The following is a 25,495-nucleotide window of genomic DNA, read 5'->3' on the forward strand; positions in this document are numbered from 1 at the left end:
CCAAATACCTTTCAAATGATACCAAAATCATATTGGATCACCAGACATCAAACCTTATTGTTAATACTTTCAGCTTTCTTTAAACTAGCTCCTATTTTGGAGGGTTTCCACCGTGTCATGGTGTATATGTATAAACCATTATTTGAACAAAGGTACAACGTCCTAGTTTGTTTCTATGTACACCGTCCTAGTTTGTTTCTATGTACAACGTCCTAGTTTGTTTCTATGTACACGGTCCTAGATTATTTCCAGGTGCAACGTCGTAGTTTGTTTCTATGTACACCGTCCTAGCTTGTTTATATGTACACCGTCCTAGTTTGTTTCTATGTACACCGTCCTAGTTTGTTTCTATTTACAACGTCCTAGTTTGTTTCTATGTACACCGTCCTAGTTCATTTTACGGTACAACGTCTTAGTTTGTTTCTATGTACACCGTCCTAGTTTGTTTCTATGTACACCGTCCTAGTTTATTTCTAGGTACAACGTCCTAGTTTGTTTCTATGTACACCGTCCTAGCTTGTTTCTATGTACACCGTCCTAGTTTGTTTCTATGTATACTGTCCTACTTTGTTTCTATGTACACCGTCCTAGTTTGTTTCTATGTTCACCGTCCTAGTTTATTTCTAGGTACAACGTCCTAGTTTGTTTCTAGGTACAACGTCCTAGTTTGTTTCTATGTACACCGTCCTAGTTTGTTTCTATGTACACCGTCCTATTTTGTTTCTATGTACACCGTCTTAGTTTGTTTCTATGTACACCGTCCTAGTTTGTTTCTATGTACACCGTCCTAGTTTGTTTCTATGTACACCATCCTCATTTGTTTCTTTGTACACCGTCCTAGTTTGTTTCTATGTACACCGTCCTAGTTTGTTTCTATGTACACCATCCTCATTTGTTTCTATGTACACCGTCTTAGTTTGTTTCTATGTACACCGTCCTAGTTTGTTTCTATGTACACCGTCCTAGTTTGTTTCTATGTACACCGTTCTAGTTTGTTTCTATGTACACCATCCTCATTTGTTTCTATGTACACCATCCTCATTTGTTTCTATGTACACCATCCTCATTTGTTTCTATGTACACCGTCCTAGTTTGTTTCTATGTACACCGTCCTAGTTTGTTTCTATGTACACCATCCTCATTTGTTTCTATGTTCACCGTCTTAGTTTGTTTCTATGTACACCGTCCTAGTTTGTTTCTATGTACACCGTCCTAGTTTGTTTCTATGTACACCGTCCACATTTGTTTCTATGTACACCGTCCTAGTTTATTTCTATGTACACCGTCCTAGTTTGTTTCTATGTACACCATCCTCATTTGTTTCTATGTACACCGTCTTAGTTCGTTTCTATGTACACCGTCCTAGTTTGTTTCTATGTACACCGTCCTAGTTTGTTTCTATGTACACCGTCCTAGTTTGTTTCTATGTACACCATCCTCATTTGTTTCTATGTACACCATCCTAATTTGTTTCTATGTACACCATCCTCATTTGTTTCTATGTACACCGTCCTAGTTTATTTCTATGTACAACGTCTTAGTTTGTTTCTATGTACACCGTCCTAGTTTGTTTCTATGTACACCATCCTCATTTGTTTCTATGTACATCGTCTTAGTTTGTTCCTATGTACAACTTCTTAGTTTGTTTCTAGGTACAACGTCTTAGTTTGTTTCTAGGTACAACGTCTTAGTTTGTTTCTATGTACACCGTCCTAGTTTGTTTCTATGTACAACGTCTTAGTTTGTTTCTAGGTACAACGTCCTAGTTTGTTTCTATGTACACCGTCCTAGTTTGTTTCAAGGTACAACGTCCTAGTTTGTTTCTATGTACACCGTCCTAGTTTGTTTATATGTTCAACGTCTTAGTTTGTTTCTAGGTACAACGTCCTAGTTTGTTTCTAGGTACAACGTCTTAGTTTGTTTCTATGTACACCGTCCTAATTTGTTTCTATGTACAACGTCTTAGCTTGTTTCTAGGTACAACGTCTTAGTTTGTTTCTAGGTACAACGTCCTAGTTTGTTTCTATGTACACCGCCCTAATTTGTTTCTATGTACATCGTCCTAGTTTGTTTCTATGTACAACGTCCTAGTTTGTTTCTATGTACAATGTCCTAGTTTGTTTCTATGTACAACGTCTTAGTTGGTTTCTATGTACAACGTACTAGTTTGTTTCTATGTACACCGTCCTAGTTTGTTTATATGTACACCGTCCTAGTTTGTTTCTATGTACAACGTCCTAGTTTGTTTCTAGGTACAACGTCTTAGTTTGTTTCTATGTACAACGTCCTAGTTTGTTTCTATGTACACCGTCCTAGTTTGTTTCTATGTACACCATCCTCATTTGTTTCTATGTACACCGTCCTAGTTTGTTTCTATGTACACCGTCTTAGTTTGTTTCTATGTACACCGTCTTAGTTTGTTTCTAGGCACAACGTCTTAGTTTGTTTCTTTGTACACCGTCCTAGTTTGTTTCTATGTACAACGTCCTAGTTTGTTTCTATGTACAACGTCTTAGTTTGTTTCTAGGTACAACGTCTTAGTTTGTTTCTAGGTACAACGTCTAAGTTTGTTTCTAGGTACAACGTCTTAGTTTGTTTCTAGGTACAACGTGTTAGTTTGTTTCTAGGTACAACGTCTTAGTTTGTTTCTATGTACACCGTCCTAGTTTGTTTCTATGTACAACGTCTTAGTTTGTTTCTAGGTACAACGTCTTAGTTTGTTTCTATGTACACCGTCTTAGTTTGTTTCTATGTACACCGTCCTAGTTTGTTTCTATGTACAACGTCTTAGTTTGTTTCTATGTACACCGTCCTACCGTCCTAGTTTGTTTCTATGTACACCGTCCTTGTTTGTTTCTATGTACAACGTCCTAGTTTGTTTCTTTGTACACCGTCCTAGTTTGTTTCTATGTACAACGTCTTAGTTTGTTTCTAGGTACAACGTCTTAGTTTGTTTCTATGTACACCGTCCTAGCTTGTTTCTATGTACACCGTCTTAGTTTGTTTCTATGTACACCGTCCTAGTTTGTTTCTATGTACAACGTCTTAGTTTGTTTCTATGTACACCGTCCTACCGTCCTAGTTTGTTTCTATGTACACCGTCCTAGTTTGTTTCTATGTACAACGTCCTAGTTTGTTTCTATGTACACCGTCCTAGTTTGTTTCTATGTACAACGTCTTAGTTTGTTTCTAGGTACAACGTCTTAGTTTGTTTCTATGTACACCGTCCTAGCTTGTTTCTATGTACACCGTCTTAGTTTGTTTCTATGTACAACGTCCTCATTTGTTTCTATGTACACCGTCCTAGTTTGTTTCTATGTATACTGTCCTAGTTTGTTTCTATGTACACCGTCCTAGTTTGTTTCTATGTTCACCGTCCTAGTTTATTTCTAGGTACAACGTCCTAGTTTGTTTCTAGGTACAACGTCCTAGTTTGTTTCTATGTACACCGTCCTAGTTTGTTTCTATGTACACCATCCTCATTTGTTTCTATGTACACCGTCTTAGTTTGTTTCTATGTACACCGTCCTAGTTTGTTTCTATGTACACCGTCCTAGTTTGTTTCTATGTACACCATCCTCATTTGTTTCTATGTTCACCGTCCTAGTTTGTTTCTATGTACACCGTCCTAGTTTGTTTCTATGTACACCATCCTCATTTGTTTCTATGTACACCGTCTTAGTTTGTTTCTATGTACACCGTCCTAGTTTGTTTCTATGTACACCGTCCTAGTTTGTTTCTATGTACACCGTCCTAGTTTGTTTCTATGTACACCATCCTCATTTGTTTCTATGTACACCATCCTCATTTGTTTCTATGTACACCATCCTCATTTGTTTCTATGTACACCGTCCTAGTTTGTTTCTAGGTACAACGTCCTAGTTTGTTTCTATGTACACCGTCCTAGTTTGTTTCTATGTACAACGTCTTAGTTTGTTTCTATGTACACCGTCCTAGTTTGTTTCTATGTACACCGTCATAGTTTGTTTCTAGGTACAACGTCCTAGTTTGTTTCTATGTACACCGTCCTAGTTTGTTTCTAGGTACAACGTCCTAGTTTGTTTCTATGTACACCGTCCTAGTTTGTTTCTATATACACCGTCCTAGTTTGTTTCTATGTACACCGTCCTAGTTTGTTTCTATGTACAACGTCTTAGTTTGTTTCTATGTACACCGTCCTAGTTTATTTCTATGTACACCGTCCTAGTTTGTTTCTATGTACAACGTCCTAGTTTGTTTCTATGTACACCGTCCTAGTTTGTTTCTATGAACACCGTCCTAGTTTGTTTCTATGTACACCGTCCTAGTTTGTTTCTATGTACACCGTCCTAGTTTGTTTTTATGTACACCGTCCTAGTTTGTTTCTATGTACACCGTCCTAGTCTGTTTCTATGTACACCGTCCTAGTTTATTTCTATGTACACCGTCCTAGTTTTTTTCTATGTACACCGTCCTAGTTTGTTTCTATGTACACCGTCCTAGTTTGTTTCTATGTACACCATCCTCATTTGTTTCTATGTACACCGTCCTAGTTTGTTTCTATGTACACCGTCCTAGTTTGTTTCTATGTACACCATCCTCATTTGTTTCTATGTACACCGTCTTAGTTTGTTTCTATGTACACCGTCCTAGTTTGTTTCTATGTACACCGTCCTAGTTTGTTTCTATGTACACCGTCCTAGTTTGTTTCTATGTACACCATCCTCATTTGTTTCTATGTACACCATCCTCATTTGTTTCTATGTACACCATCCTCATTTGTTTCTATGTACAACGTCCTAGTTTGTTTCTATGTACACCATCCTAGTTTGTTTCTATGTACACCGTCCTAGTTTATTTCTATGTACACCGTCCTAGTTTTTTTCTACGTACACCGTCCTAGTTTGTTTCTATGTACACCGTCCTAGTTTGTTTCTATGTACACCATCCTCATTTGTTTCTATGTACACCGTCCTAGTTTGTTTCTATGTACACCGTCCTAGTTTGTTTCTATGTACACCATCCTCATTTGTTTCTATGTACACCGTCTTAATTTGTTTCTATGTACACCGTCCTAGTTTGTTTCTATGTACACCGTCGTAGTTTGTTTCTATGTACACCGTCCTAGTTTGTTTCTATGTACACCATCCTCATTTGTTTCTATGTACACCATCCTCATTTGTTTCTATGTACACCATCCTCATTTGTTTCTATGTACACCGTCCTAGTTTGTTTCTATGTACACCATCCTCATTTGTTTCTATGTACACCATCCTCATTTGTTTCTATGTACACCATCCTCATTGGTTTCTATGTACACCGTCCTAGTTTGTTTCTAGGTACAACGTCCTAGTTTGTTTCTATGTAAACCGTCTTAGTTTGTTTCTATGTACACCGTCCTAGTTTGTTTCTATGTACACCGTCCTAGTTTGTTTCTAGGTACAACGTCTTAGTTTGTTTCTATGTACACCGTCCTAGTTTGTTTCTATGTACACCGTCCTAGTTTGTTTCTATGTACACCGTCCTAGTTTGTTTCTATGTACAACGTCTTAGTTTGTTTCTATGTACACCGTCCTAGTTTGTTTCTATGTACACCGTCCTAGTTTGTTTCTATGTACACCGTCCTAGTTTGTTTCTATGTACACCATCCTCATTTGTTTCTATGTACATCGTCCTAGTTTGTTTCTATGTACAACGTCCTAGTTTGTTTCTATGTACACCATCCTCATTTGTTTCTATGTACACCGTCCTAGTTTGTTTCTATGTACACCGTCCTAGTTTGTTTCTATGTACAACGTCCTAGTTTGTTTCTATGTACACCATCCTCATTTGTTTCTATGTACACCGTCCTAGTTTGTTTCTATGTACAACGTCCTAGTTTGTTTCTATGTACACCATCCTCATTTGTTTCTATGTACAACGTCTTAGTTTGTTTCTATGTACACCGTCCTAGTTTGTTTCTAGGTACAACGTCTTAGTTTGTTTCTATGTACACCGTCTTAGTTTGTTTCTATGTACACCGTCCTAGTTTGTTTGTATGTACGCCGTCCTAGTTTGTTTCCATGTACAACGTCCTAGTTTGTTTCTATGTACACCATCCTCATTTGTTTCTATGTACACCGTCCTAGTTTGTTTCTATGTACACCGTCCTAGTTTGTTTCTATGTACAACGTCCTCATTTGTTTCTATGTACACCGTCTTAGTTTGTTTCTATGTACACCATCCTCATTTGTTTCTTTGTACACCGTGCTAGTTTATTTCTATGTACACTGTCCTAGTTTGTTTCTATGTACACCGTCCTAGTTTGTTTCTAGGCACACCGTCCTTTTTTCTTTCTAGGTACAACGTCCTCATTTGTTTCTATGTACACCGTCTTAGTTTGTTTCTAGGCACACCGTCCTAGTTTGTTTCTAGGTACAACGTCCTCATTTGTTTCTATGTACACCGTCCTAGTTTGTTTCTATGTACACCGTCCTAGATTGTTTCTATGTACACCGTCCTAGATTGTTTCTATGTACACCATCTTAGTTTGTTTCTAGGCACACCGTCCTAGTTTGTTTCCGCAAGCATGTGTGTCATCAAATGTGAAAAAAAAGAAAAATAAATAAAAAAATTAATTTACTCCTGTGAATCTTAATTATTTACTTAACTGGCGATCAATTGTAACATTGTTCTACAAAATACTCGTAAAAACACTACAATTTATTGATACTATTATTTAAAATTTTACAATTTTACGATTTTAATCCTACGAACTACTTTTACTCATACGGCATGCATCCGAGGTTGTTTTCGATTAAAAATAACCCAGATGTTCTGAATGCCGGGTTTAGTGAAATCGACGGTGTATACAACTGATTCCTTTCGAATCAATCGCTCCCAAATATTGGAATATGTAGTCACGTAATATCTAGCGTGAAAGTGTAACTGCCAACCGACGGTGATGGCAAATAGTCGCAAAAGTGGGTAAAAAGTGGATGAACACCTACATTGTTATAATTTGGAAAACACTTACTTTTTATATTAAAACAACAAGAGTGAATAAGAACCCAAACCAAAATAAAATGCCTTCATTTTTTTCATCAAAACAAACAAGTTGTTTACGTTTAGATAATTAATAGTTTTCAGGTGTGTTTGATGACACCGTTCACTAAACCTATTGTGTGTTGCCATCCATTATTTTTAATGAAGCTATTCTTATTGTGCAACGGACTAAAAACTTATTTTTTGCGCTTAAATTTGTTTGGGAAATGATCATTGCCTGTGATCACGGAGCGATTACAGTCATGAAAAGTTTTGTCACTGGATTGATTCAATTTATACAACTATGTCGGAATTTTAGTAGTATCCTTCGTGGAGTTGGTACACAGTATGTGTAGGTGCTGCTTTAAGTGATAAATTACCATTGAAACTTGTTCTGAATAAAATAAGCATATAGGATTCGGCCGTTTAACACGTCCTGTTTAAGTTCAGTTGCATGATGCAAGCACCAATTGCCGTAGTTAACCGCACGCTCAGCTGTTAATAAATGGTATCAAGCGCCTGTGTACACCGCACAGGTCCCGGCTAGAGACCACCAAATGTCCTTTAGACTCTATACTGAATTAACCGATTAGCAGGCAAAATAACACTGATTTCTAGTTTGTCACGACCCTATAAAACATCTAAAAATCAGTTCAACTTGTGTATTTATCAAAACCCTTTATCAGAAACAAATATCTTCTTTTTTTAAAATAAGCAAGGTTGAATGTAGCCACTTTGTTTTCGATAAAGGTAGTTAATTTCTATCACAACTGTGCTGCCTGATATATTGTATCCTGCAATTGTTACTATTAGAAAGCAGAGCATTTGACCATTTCTGTCTTCATCATGATTGGACACCATCAGAGATTCCGAAAACAAGTAACAAGAAAACACTCATTTTGGGTACGTTTTTTTACAGCTTTCAATATTTTTCAAAGTTTAAACTTAAAGTGTTATATACATATTAGGAATTCTTCCTTCGAGTGGTAACCGATGTTGTTGAAAATAGGGGAATCAAGTTTGCAAGTATTCTGGATCAACACCATGCAAGTGGGGGCTGTTGATCATGACGAGCACGTTTCGTAAGTAAATCATCTCAGGCAAGTATTATTGTTGATTCATTGGTTTAAATAAAATAATATGACATGCTTTATAATCTTAAAACTATTGGAAAAATGGTTTGATCTACTATTTGACTTATACTAATGAGTAGGTGAATAATATGACCTTCAAGCAAGAAAACAGGTTTTTGATAAAAAATAAAGGACATTTTTACTCAGTTTGTGGTGAAAACCTTTTAGACATAACGATGTCAAACCTCAATAAAATTAACAGCACTATCTTTAACATTTGCATATCATCTTTAATCATTTTCATTGCATTATAAATAGTTGTGGTTTAAATTTTACTGAGTAAACATGTTAATTAATAAAGGCCCCATGGCTGTTCCATAATCATTTAATCTTTATATCCGTAGAATCACGTTTTGTACAATTAAGGGGCAAATAAACTGTATTTAATCAGTTAAATACATCATACTTAAATACAATATATTGCAAAATATATCGGAATTACCCATGGTCCACAGGTGTACCATTAATTTGATATTCGTTGATTGACGTTTTCTACATTAAGAGGCGATTAAAGTATTAATTGATCACAGAATATTTACAAACATTAACAGTACATACAATATATTGCAAAACAAGTAAACATCATCGAATTTATATAATCCTTCTTTTTGTAATGCTTTAACGCTATCTTTTGCTAATTGCCTAACATTATTATTCATGAGATAAATAATTTCAATGACAGTAAGATCTAGAAAGGTCATTTGAGAAAGCATATTTATATCAGGTAGGGTTTGCATACAACGTACATTTAAATACAAAATGACACTTATACTCGTGGAGTCACAGAGCCTTAAAGTCTAGAATCAATAAATTCACATAACATCCTACTGTATGGATTAGCAACGAGCTTTCCTTTTTCTCAGGTCAAAATTCAAATAACCATCACATTTTCTTATTATTTTATATGGATTTTTTCGGAATATACCTATCATCTTTCGTCTAAATGTTTTTGTAATGGCATAAAAAAACGTCTCGCCCAAATTGCTATCTTTGGTCCCAAACTGCTATTCTGTTAATATTTTCTCGCCGTTTAATGTTTTATAAATTATTATGTTGCCATTAAGTGTATGTTGACAATTACCATCAATTACAATTTTAATTCGTACCGTCTTTGTATCGAAATGTTTAAAGATGCACTCTTACTCCCAAATAAGATTTACGACAATAAATTCAAACTTTTTAATATACCAAAATAAAGGATAAATAAATGTCGAAGACAATGGTTCGTATTAAGGATACCGAGTTTAATTTGAAATAAAGGTGCAGTAAAACCGTATGAGACGATAGCAGATGACAGTAAACATTTTAGCACTCACCAATCGTTTAATATTTTTGCGTATTCATCTATTAAATACACGTGTTATCAGTTATTAATATTTTCCAAAAAAATGCATCAATTAGTAAGTAGTTAAAGGTTTATCACTCAAAAGTTATGTTTGTGATACAAGTGTATGTATTGATTTTGAATAAAAGTGTAACTATAAAATGCTGGTTCAAATAACACGTCGGATGATAGATTTACTCTAAAAATGTTTCATATGTTATAATTTAAATTCTTGATATTTAAAGAAGGCGTGCATTGGCAATTTATACAGAATATTGTTTATATATAGTTTTGGTAACGCTCGAAATGTTCAGGATGTTGAATCCAATTTACAGTTTATCAACTTCTTTAAAATTATTAACTCCCCAGACTTCTGACTTGTTAACAAGAATAGGCACAATCATAGTATAGAACAACGATAACTTGGTCTTAACATCTAATTTGATTCGATCGAACAACATCAGGAGACTATTATATGCCCTAAGGTCTTGATCATGTAGCATATTACCAGCACTAGACATAGTACCTGAATACATAAAATTAATACCTAAGTACGTAAAATTATCAACAGCTTCAATAATCTCATTATTTATAAAAAAAAACACTCAATATTTCGAATTTGCTTCGTCTTTTCAAATATTCAAACGTTTGTTTTATTAACATTAATTTTCACTTCCCATTTAATAGAGAAATGATAAATAGAGTTAATCTGAGCTGGGAGACAGCCTGCATATGCAACAAAACGCACAATATCATCAGCAAATAGAATCATATACATATATCGCAGTTTAAGGTCTTTAGTACAGAGTGAGTTGAATTCAATATTTTCATATGTATCATTTATAAAAAATATAAATAAAACGGTTGATAATGGCTCTCCCTGTTTCAGACCGACTGTAACATCAAACATTTGATAATAGCTATTATTAGGATTGGATGTCGCTATATATACACTTAATCATGTTGATCATTTTACAGCTGATACCTAAATGAATAAATTTTACCCATATTGTATCTCTATTAACTATGTCAAAAGCTCTTTTGTAATCTATGAATGCGCACCACAGTTTGGAACCTTTGTTAAGGACATTTTGTATAGTAGCGTGTAGTACGAAAATTGCATCAGCTGCAGAGTGACCATCTCTGAAACCATATTGTCCATCATAAAAATGAGTATTATTTTCACACCATTGGTTAATTCGATTTCTTAATATTAGTGAATATATTTTGGCAGTAACATTAACTAGAGTAATGCCTCTATAATTTGCCGGTTGCCGGATTAGTATGATCTCTCATTTTAAAAATTGTGATAATTACGCCTTTAGTCCAGCATTTCGGATAAACACAATAATCATAAATATAGTTGAACAGAGTACAAATATATGTCGAAATAAAATCGTTACCGGAAATGACAAAATCCGCGACATTTCTATCGAAATAACAGGCTTTGTGCCGCCTCAGCGACTCAGTGGTTTTAACAACTTCTATTGATATTTTATAGTCGAGAAAAGCAAGAGAGACTTTCGTCTGTCGACAAATATGGTCTCTAATGTAAAATTGACCCTCAGCTGAATTTTAAATGTTTGAAAAATGATCAAAAAAACAAATTTTCCGATACATTAGTGGAAGACTTAGCAGAAATGAAAAGTTTTTAATGTATTTCTAAAATTCACGAAGTGCTGTTTTTTACTTGAAGATGATATCGTTTTCTTTTCTGCACCATGAACTATATGTTTAGCTTTGCGTTTTGCTTTAGAAAATTTACTCCTCTTTTAAAACTGTAGTTTATTTTCATCAGTATTACTATGATCGTTTCGCTGTCCAGAAATCACATTTCGCGTTTTTACAGTTTTCATCAAACCAAGACGCTTTTTTTAGTATTTCTATTTCCGGTAGATTTACGTCTAAAATAAAGTATTCTCGAAAGAATTTAAAGAGATGTCATGCATAAGATTTGAAAAGTTTTGCAAACAATTGTCAATTTGTTAATGATTGCAAGAAAATGTTTCTTCGGGAAATATCCCACATAATTTTGTCATATTCGTGACAAGTATCATTTAATTCAAGCTGTGCAATTAACAGAAACATAAACTGAACTGTGGTCCGAGAATTCGGTCAAGTCCATAACATACATTTTATTGATAAATTCATAACAGTTGTGATTGCAGATAATATAATCCACAAGACTTGAAGTTGGTTTATTTATCCACGATCCGTGAAAAGTACAGTTACCCGCCTCTAAACGGCCATTGAGATTAATAGGTCCTTCTCTTTACAAATAATTAAAGTCATGAATCAAATTGATTGCATATGTTATCATTGTTACGTCTGTGTGGTAGGCTAATTGCAATTTGATTATACTCTGGTAAATCAATATATCGGTCAAGGTGTATTACAGGTATATAGTCCGGGAGCTCACCCGTGCGTGAATTAAGGGAACCTGTCAAATACACATCGTCGAGACTCTTGTATTTACGAATACATGAGTTAAGCTGATCGAAAAACTCAAATTCAAACAATGTGGAATTAACATTTCTATAAACAGAAGAATCGTGTGGATGAATGTAACATACACAAAAGGAAGCATCACGGTTTGATTGTATCAATTCTGTTTTACATTTAAACCAAATATAACCTTTATCACATAGTTCGAAGTTCAATGTAATTTTTGTAGCATTATTTAATATAAACAATAACACCACCAATGTGGCGCTTAGCTTTTGAATTAAAGTTAGGTCTTGGACAGTTAAAGTTATCAAAACCTTCAATAGATAAATAAGTTAATTTAGAGTGCCAAGTCTCAGTAAGTAAAAGTAAGTCATAATTAGACACTAAAGTTAAAAAAATCTGAATCGTTCAGTTTTGCTTTAATGCCTTGGGCATTCCAAACTATAAATGATAGCTGTGATTGGCCAAGATCCTGGCTAAAGCCCAAAGCACGGATAGTTTTAACCGTGTTCATTTTGTTGTTAATAGAAAGCTTGTCATATCACAGGTCCTGACGGACCTTGACCATCGCAGGGATGAGGCACTTCCGGCGCTCCTGGATTTCTGGAGGAAACTGATCACTACAGCGGATCCGAGTGGAGTTATCACCGCCGGTCGTGGCATTGAAGCCATTTTGAGCGTTCATGTCACGTAATTTGATGGGCTCGTTCCATTTTGATGTTCTCATGAGCATGGGCAATATGAAATGTGTCGCGGAAGTAATCGAGCAGGATCTTAACACATTCTTCTAAGCGCCTTTCGTCAGGAGTTGCGCGCTCGTGGAAGCCAAAAAATAAAAGATTGTTCCTCGAAGAGCGAGATTTGAGGTCGGTTATGTCCTCGTTCACTTGTTTAACTTTAGCAAATTCACGTTCAAGTTTGGAGATTCGATCTTGTTCGGACTTTAGTGAAAGCTTCAATTTTCTTAATTAGGGTTCCTTGATCGCTGGAACATTTTTCAAGGGACGAAAACGGTTGTCAATGAGAGAGATCGGAGAGCTGCTTTTTTATCACATCTAGTTTTGATAAACGTTTGTCGAGAAAGTTAAACCGCTCACATATCAGTTTGAAATTGTCATTTTCACTGCCTACCGGAGATTTCAGATATGTAGGCTGGCAATGCGGAGGTACCCGGGGTACTGAGGGTATATGTTGCATATTGTACTGGGGGGTCGTGGGGTACAAAAAGTTGCTGTTTGAGAACCGTTCATTGCATTCATGTGCTCATTAATGCCATACTAGGCAAATCGTAATCGTATAACCATTATTTAAAAACATAAACAATTCCATTAACCGTTTCAATTCAAGGTGCACTCTTACTCCCAAATAAAACTTACCACAATTAGTAATATTGTTTTAAATTTTCAAAAATGATGAATAAATGTCGAAAACAATGGATCTTATGAAGGATACCGAGTTTAATTGGAAAGAAATGAGCATAAAACCCGGTATTTCTTCCTTATGAGACTATAGACTATATACAGTTAATCTTTAAGAATTCACCAATCATTTAATAGTTTTGCCCTAGCTGCTATTAAATACGGTTACAACCTTGTTATTGGTCATTTATGTTTTCCGTTACTGCGTTATTTAGTTGTTTGTGTATGTATTGATTTTGAATAAGCGTGTCACTTTAAATAACTAACTACTGAGCTTTTTCATTCAAGTTTTATTTCTTGAATTTATCTCAATATTTCCATGGATGTACACTCTCTATATTCCATAAATATCCATGTACTTGTATTTATGAGATTTTGATCATTATAATGATTAGTACAGTGATGATGATGACCACATGTATGACATCTTGTTTTTGTTGTATGCATCTTTATGAAGAGGTGATCTCTTGCATGACCCAAAATAAACTTCCGGTGTGTAATTCAATTTGCAACTTAAGTCAATATTATGGTCATGCATCATTGATTTCATTCACTGTATTGGTTTGTTATTGATAACTCGTAATCCGATACGCTACATTTGTTTATTTGAGTTTATCAAGGTCTGCCCGCGCACATTGGCTGCATTATGGCTGGACCACGCCATCACGACTTAAATTGTGTTTAAATGCCATAAGTGACATGAGATAGAAGTGACAGCAATTCGCAGTCAAATCCAGACGTTGGAAGACTTGAAGAAACAGAGTGAGATACAAGAGATCCGGGTGCGATACCCTAGTTCTTTAACGTGCTCGGTGTAAAGCACCAATACACGTGATACAACTTTCCTTGGTTGAAACAGTACTGAGTACACCACTTTTCAAAGCATTACCCTTTAAATGCCGAGCGCCAGGCAAGGGAGCTAAGTGTACCAACTTGTAACGTCTTTCGATATGACGCGGCCTGGGGTCGAACCCACGACCTCTAGCTCCGTAGGCGGACGTCTTAACCACAAGGCCACGGAGACGTTTAACGCTACATCAATCTTAGATCCAATTAATACCACTACTAAATACCACACTTGTTCTTGTTTAGTTCTGTTTGTTTAGGCTGTATCTATTTGAATGCATGCATAATAGGCGTATTTCAGACAGAACTGAGAATAAAGCTTTAGGCTTATACATCATCATCAGATTTACAAAATTTATACAATGTTTCAAGGGACGATCTGTACGTCGCCCGAAATCCTTGATGTGGTTCTGAATTGGAAGGTGACAATAGGTAGACTGTCATCTGGTAAGTTTCGAAACAACTTTGGCCGCTGGTAAGGATGTATTCACTGAAACAGTTAAGTTGTATAAGTAAGGTATAGATAATGGTTGTTAGTTTCAATGTAAGATTTCAGTATCTGTTACCACGTGAGCATCAGCAGAACGTGGAAAAAACTATAAAATATTTACTTTTGATGTTCACGAGGTGTAATATATTGCAATCTTACCCTGAAACAGCCATATTTTACTATAATTTGTATACCTTATATTAAATGAAAGTTAATCGTAGATTTTCAGAAAAGCACGTCAAATTGTATAAAAATGAAACGTCACTTCGTTAAAATTGTGATCAAGTCCTTTGTGCGCTGACCTGTGATTCGGAAGTTAAAGTCGGCTAACATTTGAAACAATGAAATTATATTAAATTTATAGTTTCACTGTTTAAAACTTCACTAATAAATCTATGAAAACCACCGGAATGTATATAATTATATTTTGTTCCCTTGTGATTGTTTTTAAATAAGACAAAACCTATATGTAGATATAATTTCATTTGTCGAGGGTAAAGTTTTTAATCATCACTTGGGGGTCATGAAGGTTTCTAGGTAAAAGCAAGTTCATATTTTCTGAGAAATTACGTTCATCGAAAGGCATAACGGTATTTGCGGTATATACCTTTTCTCGTACGTTCTAGACCCGTCCCCGCACTTCCAGGGCCCACTCCAATGAGCCACGTGTAAAAGTAGCGTATCCATGTCACCAATGTCCAAGTGCTCTATATCTAGACAAAGTGAGCGCGCACCGGGGACGGAAATATTGTACACGCACACCTGGTTTTCGTTGTAGGACATCGGATAGTTTAGAGACGTGAAAGTCCCATTACGCTCGACATATGTCCCCCCACAGCGTGGCTGACTACGCGAAGCTGCGACGAAATTTATCAGTCAACAGGGTTTTTTTATATTTGATTAATGCCAATAAAAATGTATGCTTACGTATAACGCTAACAAATGGTTACAAAACCAAAATATAATTTGTGCTCAGCGACATTTAAATCGGGCTTTCTTTCCATTATCAGTGTCCTTAACTACTGGACTTTTAAGTATGGTAATTACATTAAATGATAAATGCTATTGAGAAACAAATACCGGTCTCCGCATCAGTCGGGAACCTTTAAGTGAAAACTCTGCCTCACAAACTGTTTATTGGTGAACAAATACCTGTTTCCTGGGTGAAATAAAAGACAGACAGATAGCCCTGCACAGTGAACTCGATCGCCATCTTGTTGGTTTCCGAGCAGATTCCAAGTGGGTCGCCTACCGTTTCGGAATTGAGGTCATGTAAACTAAAAAGACGAGATCGGAAATTCAAAATCATCATCATCATCATCATCATCATCATCATCTCAATAATAATTAATATGAACTATTTTTCAAATATAAGTTTTTAAATTTTCCGTGTCAAATTGTAGGTATTGTAAAATGTTAAACGAATAACCTTAACCTTGCAATCAAGACGGACGACTGGTTATTTCCGACATCAAATACGCTCATATTATATATAACTGATGAAGCCAATGGCTCTTTGCATATATATCGCCCGTAAGGGACGACTATATATTTCATGCACGTCATTTTGGGTCTGAACGGGACATTAATCGGATGTACACTTCCCGAAGTGTTCGTCAAGAACTGACCGTCCCGACAGCCGAGGCGTCCACTTTCTACAATTTAAACACAGCATGAATATCTTATGTGAAGTAAATGTTCCGCATGACGATCACAGACACAGTGGAACTGCCTTGAGCTACAGTATATGAGAGTTGCGACTGTTCTAGTCATGTTTAGTATTTTTTAATCTTTGAAACAGTCCTCATAACACAAATTATTACCAGTTTGTTTATTTTATTAGGAAACAGGGAAAACGATAAAGGGAAACTATTGGCATAAATTAGGACTTCATGAAAATCATCATATCATAGTGATTTTGAATAGCATTACATGCATCCTCGTACAGCTTAAAAGGGGTTGGTCTTTCCCTAAATATGTCGTGGGTTCTATCCCTACCAGAAAGGCCACTCAAAAAGGATTCAAGTGTTGCTTTATACCAAAGAAACTGCGACAAGCATGATTCAACAAGTTAATAGTTTTATGTCAGATATTAAAACTGACTTACCGACAAGATCTTCTAATCCATTTGGTGCCTCCTCACTGAAAACATAACCATAATAAACAATGAAATATTAAACCAAAACTACAATGCATGTGGTAAGAACAACGTACCATCATAAAAATAAACAAGATATGCATATTTACCGAAGTAGTGATCTGTATGTGGCCCGAAATCCTGCTCGTTTAGAATATGGCCTGTTCATTTGGTAGACCACCATCTTGTTATTTTGGGAACACCATGTGCCTTTCTTCTGGATATTAATTCTATAACTAATACAGATAAAACACAGATGTATATGCAGTTTTACTTTGCGATTATCAATAATTGGTCGCCAGTTGGCAATTATGATTATTTTTCAGCGCAATAAAGTGAATAGTAATAATCTTGTGTCCGGTACACACCTTGTCACTTTAGTTCCAGCCGAGTCTCTGCTCGAGTTAGATCGCTCATTTTTGGTCACTTCTAAAACTAGCCTTACATCGTATATGTACTCTATTTCAAGACACACTGAGAGCACACCGGGAACGGAAATGTTGTACAAGCACGCCTGGTTTGGGTTGAAGGACGACGGATAGTTTGGAGTTCTGAGACTCCCATTACGTTCGACGAATGTCCCCCCACAGCTTTGCGGACTAACCGAAGCTGTGACAAATTAGGCAATCAACAGTTATGTTTGATATTTGATTTATGTTCATAAAAATCGCATTCTTACAGAACACTGGAAAGGAAAATTATTCTTAAAACTAATTGCGCTATCCAAAATATCACATGGATTCCCATGTCAAGTATGTTTAATTGTAAAGCCAATGAAGAAACATATATAGGGATATCACAACCCCACAAACTGTTAACTAGTTCAAATACCTGTTTCCTGCGTGAAGTAAGAGGCAGACAGATAGCCATCAACAGTGAACTCTATCGTCATTGAGTTGGATTCCGAGCAGATCCCAAGTGTTTCGCCATGATCATAATCGCCTTGTAAACTTAAATAATAAAATCGGTAAAGAGAATTAGTCATGATATAAGCACATCATCATCATCGCCCCCACAACCTAGAACATAAACGGCATCATCATCATCATCATCATCATCATCATCAATTGAGTTTTTAAATAAATATATTCACCTTACAATCAAGACTGACGACTTGTCTTTTATCCCTGTGTCAAATACGCTCAAACTAAAAATGGCAGTTGGACGTATTGGATTAATGCATATATATCGACCGTGTGGGACGATAATGTTCCTGCCGCACGTCACCGGCGGACCGTATAGCTGATAAATCCACCCTATACTTCCGGAAGTGTTCGTCAGAAACGGGTCGATATGACAGCCGAGTTTTCCACCAGCTTCAATAAAAGAGACGAAATGATAAATATATAATAAACGATTTTTGAAAGCAAGAAGCTACAGTGTTTGAACGTTTCGATCGTACAATATAAATTTACTAGTTATTACATTTCAAACATTGCATAATTACTTTAACCATAACGGAAATAACAAATTTTAGCTGTTTATATTATGAAACAACGGACACAAGGCAGCGGAAATATTGGTGTAAAACATAACCTGATTAAAACCACCATCATATCAAACTGCCCGCCGAAAGAGGTCGTGGCTTGAATCCCTGCTAAGAGAACCTTGTTACGATAGTAAACTTGGGGTGCGTTTCAGAGACGACCGTTAAGGCGATCGTTAGCTGATTTTGGTAGTACAGAGATGAAACGTGCACCTGTTTTATCGTTAATTTTGCTCGTAAAACTACGACCGGTAAGAGGCACTCGTTAACTAAACGATCAAGATGGCTGATGAAGATTTTCTCCATATCAAAGTATATCTTTACTTTTTATCAACATTTGAGAGTTGAATATTGCGTGTAGCATGTTCGCTGGTGTGAAATATTCAAACTTTGTCTAAAAATAGCTGAAAACAGTACGAAAATGTTCTATTTCCGCCGTTCTGTCAAAAAAGGATTTTAACTGTAGAAGATGTAAGCTTTTTGTTATATTTAGTTAATGTGCTGATATTGTGTACATTTAAAACATGGAATATGATGTAGCATATGATTTGGTTTCATTGCTGTTTAATATGTCATGTAAAACATTTTAGATTGAAATCCTTCTATTTCGGATGGTTTTTAATTCGGATAAATAAATGTCTGTACATATTTTGTTGTAATATTACCGGTCTTTGTGGCATGTAGTCAGTGAATTATTTAACAGTGTTACCATTTTATCATGTCATGATATAACATAATTATTTTTCTTATTTTTACACATCTAAAACTGATGCTAAATATGTAAATATATTGTTCTGTAAGTGTAAACAACACTGTCACAACAAGTAATTTGATTATTTGGCTAGTTTAATACCATAGACACTATCAGGTGACAATGTATCATTTTAGTTCACCTTTACTTGTAATTGAAACTTGTTTTAGTAAGGTATCATAGGTTTATGTAGAACTTTGCAGTATATGTACCTTTTGTGAGTTTTCAACTGACAAAGGTTAAATCTTGTCTTTTTCAGTCATACCATTTGATGTGTACAATAAAAACTGAAATGAAAATTGACAACAGAAGTGTTATGGTCTTGGTGGAAAATGCTGTGCTCTTCATTGACCTCTGTTTAATACTGGTATGGAAAAGGGAATTAAATTCTAATGTTGGTTTTATAAATAATAATGGAGGTATATATGTATATATATATTCAACATATGAACACATTGTCATAAGGACTAATGTAGAAACTAAACAGCAAAACCATATTATGTACCTGCAGTTAATGCACAGGCTATGTACAGATGCTTATTGATATTATATGTGTTTTTTGTTTTGTTTTTTTGCTTGTTAAATATTTGTTTAAGTTAATTATTTTAGGCTGGTGATATAAAACTATCAGGAATGCTTCAAGCTGGCAATGGAGGGAAATGCAAAAGTAGGTAGGAAATGATAAAGTGCAATAGAATATAAACCAATTTTATGGATAATAGAATTAGATGAATTTTATATTGATACAATGTTGGGCATCTTACTTTGAGCAGTTAACTGGTATAACATAATTGTTTTTTAACTTGTATGAACATTAAACAAGAAATAAAATGTGACCAGAATGGTGTTTTTCATGTTTTCTTAAATAGCCTACTTATTTATTTTTTTAAAAAGACAATAATTTTCATAAAATATGCAAACTATTTCAGTTGAAAAATCAGAATGTAAATTATGTGTTACTTGTAGTTTAACCATTAAAAGGCGTTTTCATAAATGTATTATATTGTGCTGTATTAAACAATATTATATAACTTTTTGTCATTTTCAGGACACTGTGAAATCACAATGTTTCAAACATCTAGCATATGCTCACAGTCAGTCTTCAAGATACTCACCTTTAATGGTTCCAGTGTGTTTTAGGAGACTTTGTCAGAACAGTACTTTATACCTACATACACTGGAGATACCAGACCCAGCAAATAACTACAGATATATTGACACAGAACATAAAATTCATTGCATATCCCAACACAACGTAAGACTTTAAACTGTTAAATAGGCAGTGAGGCATTTGTGTGTAACCTTCATTATTTGAAATAAAATTTCTTATTATTTTTTTAAGTTTGACTTTGCATTTAAAAGCCATTAGCATTAGATTTCCAAAAATATATATGTTTATACAGTTTAAACTGTTATGTATATCCAGTTGTACATGTTGTACAGGATTAAAACACTTGAATTATTTAAGAAAATTTGAATGATACATTTATTCAAACTTATAATAATATATAAAACACACACTACCATGGTTGATCATGCTATCTTTTATATAGATATTAAGTGAATCTTTTAATATTTCTAAATACATTTATTTTTACTTTGACTGGCTAATGTATAAACAAAGAATGCTACATAAAGTGTATACTCCAGTGTATATCATAACATGATTGAAATAGATAATAGATAATATTTGCATGAAACTCTGAACACTTAACCATGGCAATCTGCACCAGTTAAGATACTTTTTGTTGAATAATGTGTTTTGATGAGACGAGCTTGTAAAATAGCTGTATTTCTTTTAGTCATTTTGTGTATTTGAAGCATGTCTGCAAATGTAGATTTTATCATGTATTTTGAATGGATCTGAAATACTGATTATTTAACTGTTATTACAACGATTGACACAATAAATATGGATTTATGAATTGTCTTCATACAAAAAATCCAACCAGTCAAAATTGTATTTTCAAACTGTTCCCAATACAATAACTCACAGTCACAGTTTTGGTGCATAAACTTTACTCGTTATCTGAACTAAGGCCGGTTGTTGATGATTTGAATCAGTCATCATCATCATCCTCATCATCATCCACCACACCTACCACCATCACAAACTTCACCACCTTCATCATCCTCCACATCATCAATCATCAGCAACATCTTCGCATCATCATCTCGTCATGATCATTGTCGTCATAGTCACATCATAATTAGTATCATCATCTTAGTCGTCGTCGTCGCATTATCACTATCGTCGTCATTGCATCATCATTATAGTGTCGTTGTCGCATTATTATTATTATTAAATCAGCATTGCCGTTGTCGGCGCATCATCGTGACTATCATCATCAGCACCATGCTGCACGTTTGCATTTACTTTACAGAACATTGATAATACGTATACTATAATATTTCACTTATCAAAGACGAATTTAAAGTAAAATTACCAGCCTGAAAAAAACAACGTATTTTGTTGTTGTCCAATTTTTATTATAATTACACAGATTTTAAAGGGAGCGTCGGAACCCGCCACTGCCTCCATAAAAAAATCCCTGATGGTGATGTACTTGAGATACAGTTGGAACATAAATAGCAGATGGTTTATCAGAATAGAGACCACGAGTTTGTATCATTTGTGTCAATCATTATAAAAAGGAGAGTTACATTAATTGATTCCCTTCAAGAAAATATTATTATTATTATCATTATCATTATTATTATTATTATTATTATTATTATTATTATTATTATTATTATTATTATTATTATTATTATCATCATTATTATTATTATTATTATTATTATTATTATGATATTCATCATTAATAAAAAGACAGGTGCGCTCATTAGGTTAATATGACGTAACGTCATTTCACTTAAGACTGGGTCATTCGCTTTAACGCTGTGCTTTATCATTATTTTTACGTACGACCGGAGAGTTTACGAGACGTTTCTGAAACGTCTTTATGATTATCGTTAAGTTGGTCGTTATTATGATCGTAAATTTACGATAATGGCCGATCGTAAAATCTATCTGAAACGCACCCCAGTATTGCTAAGTAGTTAAATGTTTTTTGCCAGATATCTTAACTGACTTACCAACAAGAGCCTCCCACCAGGCCCAGCCTGAAAAAGAACGTAATCACTTTGGGCATATGTAGAGATACAGCACCTATGCACGATTGGACAATTTAGCTGTGAGTCCCATTGTTTTCGAGTCTCGTTTCCTGCTACGTTATTGTAGTCGACAACAGTTGTCAGTAAAATAAAGATAGTTACAGGCATGTTTGTAGTATTTAAATATTTAAATGCCGTTTGATAGTGCAGTGTATTCTGGTGGCTGCTATAATCAGCTTATCAGGATCATGTCCGAGAAGGTAAAACAATAATTTGAGTTTGAAAATCCGGTGCCAGTGTCTTGTTGTACCGTTGACCGTTGTACATGTTATCGTTGTATATATGTTTAATTGAATGTATTATATCTATCATGTAATGAGGAGCACTTTGTGTTCAAGTTACTTAATAAATAAGTTGAATCTTGAATCTCTTTGTCTTGTTGTACCGTTGATCGCAATGATAGAGGTAATCTTGTAACGTTCATTATAGCACAACGGATAATAATTTAGAAAACTCCATCTGGCACCCCCCTATGCCAGATGAGTCACGCGCTGTAACTTAATACTTTTCATTTCTTTTATTATACACTTTATGTAACCATAATTATTAGATGAGGTTCATAAACATTAACTTTACGAAAATATACCTTGAACACAAAAAATAACCCAAGACGAAAAGCTGAAGGAACTTTTTGACGTTTGCAGTGAATAAAAAATACTGCGCGTCATGACGTCAGTAAGCATCATCGCACGCGCTTTTTGGTGAAATGTACAAAAATGCGATTATCTATGTGTTATAATGTTGAGCCCTATGATAGTGTAATAGTGTACTGTTGACCGCAATGATTGTGTTGTATTAAACTGTTGACCGCAATGATTGTGTTGTATTATACTGTTGACCGCAATGATAGTGTTGTATTATACTGTTGACCGCAATGATAATGTAGTGTTATAATGTTGAGCCCTATGATAGTGTAATAGTGTACTGTTGACCGCAATGATTGTGTTGTATTAAACTGTTGACCGCAATGATAGTGTTGTATTATACTGTTGACCGCTATGATAGTTTAGTATTATACTGTTGACCGCCGTGATAGTTTAGTATTATACTGTTGTCCGCTACGATAGTGTGGTATTATACTGTTGACCGTAATGATAGTGTATAATTATACTGTTGACCGCTATGATAGTGTAGTATTATACTGTTGTCCGCTACGATAGTGTAATATTATACTGTTGACCGCTATGATAGTGTAGTATTATACTGTTGACCGTAATGATAGTGTATAATTATACTGTTGACCGCTATGACAGTGTAATATTATACTGTTGTCCGCTACGATAGTGTGGTATTATACTGTTGACCGTAATGATAGTGTATACTTATACTGTTGACCGCTATGATAGTGTAGTATTATACTGTTGACCGCTATGATAGTTTAGTATTATACTGTTGACCGCTATGATAGTGTAGTATTATACTGTTGACCGCCGTGATAGTTTAGTATTATACTGTTGACCGCCGTGATAGTTTAGTATTATACTGTTGTCCGCTACGATAGTGTGGTATTATACTGTTGACCGTAATGATAGTGTATAATTATACTGTTGACCGCTATGATAGTGTAGTATTGTACTGTTGACCGCTATGATAGTGATGTCTGGTACTGTTGACCGCTATGATAGTGTAGTATTGTAATGTTCACCGCTATGATAGTGATGTCTGGTACTGTTGACCGCTATGATAGTGTAGTATTGTAATGTTCACCGCTATGATAGTGATGTCTGGTACTGTTGACCGCTATGATAGTGTAGTATTGTAATGTTCACCGCTATGATAGTGATGTCTGGTACTGTTGACCGCTATGATAGTGTAGTATTGTAATGTTCACCGCTATGATAGTGATGTCTGGTACTGTTGACCGCCATGATAGTGTGGTATTGTACTGTTGACCGCTATGATGGTTTAGTCTTGTATCGTTAATTGCTATGGTAATGTAGTCTTTTACTGTTGACCGCTACGGTTGTGTAGTATTGTACCGTTGAACGCGATGATAGTGAAGACTTGAGCGGTTGGCCGCAGTGATTGTGTAGTCGTATACGGTTTACCGCTATGATAATGTAGTCTTGATTCGTTGACCGATATGATAATGTAGTATTGTACTGTTGACCGCTATGATAGATATGTATTGTTCTTTTAACCGCTATGATAGTGTAGTCTTGTACCGTTGACCGCTATGATAGTGTAGTATTGTACCGTTGACCGCTATGATAGTGTTGTCTTGTACGGTGGACCGCTATGATAGTGTAGTCTTGTACCGCTCTTATTGGGCAGTTTTGTACTGTTAATCGCTATTATAGTGTAGTATTGTACATTATAAAACTGCACTTTATTATTGTTGAAGGCAAACACGAATGATGATTTAAGGTGTTTGTTGTTAAAAGTGTATTTACTACCGATGAATGTGAAAAAAGTTATACAAATTATTAACTAAGTCACTTTCGTTGACACTATATTGCGCGAAAATGTTGAATTGTGTTTTGGGGAAATCGTAGAACCCGGAGAAAAACCACTTGTCTAGCTTGGTTTATACCAACCAAACTCACATCCCGAATTGAACCCTGGTCGCCTTAGTTATTCACGTTGTTATACTATAACATGGTTAATGTCGATATCATTTTTAAAGAGATCTGAACATCAGTTTATCGTTCCAATTACGATGATAATTTGCTATGAGTATTAAGATAGACTAGTCATAAACTTCATAAAGCAATCAGTAGAAAGCTTAATAAATTGATAAAAAATGGTTTTTAGTTTCTATTATGAAATAAATGATATTAGTTTAAAAAACGTCTAGTCATAAACTTCATATACTTTTATATAATTGATAACAATGTTCATCATTTTACAGTTACATTACTACAATTGTACGATGATTATAAAGAACGTCTTTTCTCCGATATCCTATATTCTGTATTTTGAATATGATAATAAGGTAATGTCTTTACATCGTATATGTTCTTTAATTCATTTGTCTCTCTACATTGCATTGTTTTTATTATTTAACTCAATACTCTCATGTTATTCATTAATTAGAGAGCCTAAACGTGTTCACTTCACTTGAATTCGTTGACTTCCTCGCAAGTTATTAGAACAAATTAAACAACAAAGAACAAAAATAAAGCATTGTAACAAATATCTTTCAAACTTACCTGTCACAATGTTCATTGTCAAACTTGCAACTAGAAAACAAAAATATGTTCCATCTAATTTTAAAGAAGCCATTTTAGTAAACGTTTTAATGTTGATTACATCGAAAACGTTTATCGGCTAGTGCAAAACA

General features: G+C 35.0%; 1 protein-coding gene across 1 annotated transcript; it reads right to left on the reverse strand.

Annotated features, from left to right (window-relative positions):
• Positions 1-13,599: 13,599 nt before the first annotated feature.
• Positions 13,600-25,495, reverse strand: LOC128219798 (deleted in malignant brain tumors 1 protein-like). Its single transcript, XM_052927835.1, has 11 exons — positions 25,365-25,495; positions 22,135-22,161; positions 17,892-18,114; positions 17,630-17,748; positions 17,167-17,407; positions 16,909-17,034; positions 16,769-16,803; positions 16,097-16,316; positions 15,814-15,938; positions 15,269-15,518; positions 13,600-14,661 (listed from the first exon to the last, which is right to left on the reverse strand). Exons 1-11 carry the CDS (start codon positions 25,435-25,437, stop codon positions 14,499-14,501), a joined length of 1,602 nt encoding a protein of 533 aa, XP_052783795.1. The 5' UTR covers positions 25,438-25,495; the 3' UTR covers positions 13,600-14,498.

The sequence above is a fragment of the Mya arenaria genome, chromosome 15 (genome assembly GCF_026914265.1).
Source record: "Mya arenaria isolate MELC-2E11 chromosome 15, ASM2691426v1".
Classification (NCBI taxonomy): Eukaryota; Metazoa; Mollusca; class Bivalvia; order Myida; family Myidae; genus Mya; species Mya arenaria.

Coding starts and splice junctions, on each gene's coding strand:
- LOC128219798 (XM_052927835.1), bottom strand. CDS start 25,437: ATGGCTTCTTTAAAATTAGATGGAACATATTTTTGTTTTCTAGTTGCA. Junction 18,115..22,134: donor CTGGTGGGAGGCTCTTGTTG/GTAAGTCAGTTA, acceptor CTTTTATTGAAG/CTGGTGGAAAACTCGGCTGT. Junction 17,749..17,891: donor TCGTCAGTCTTGATTGTAAG/GTGAATATATTT, acceptor TTATTATTTAAG/TTTACAAGGCGATTATGATC.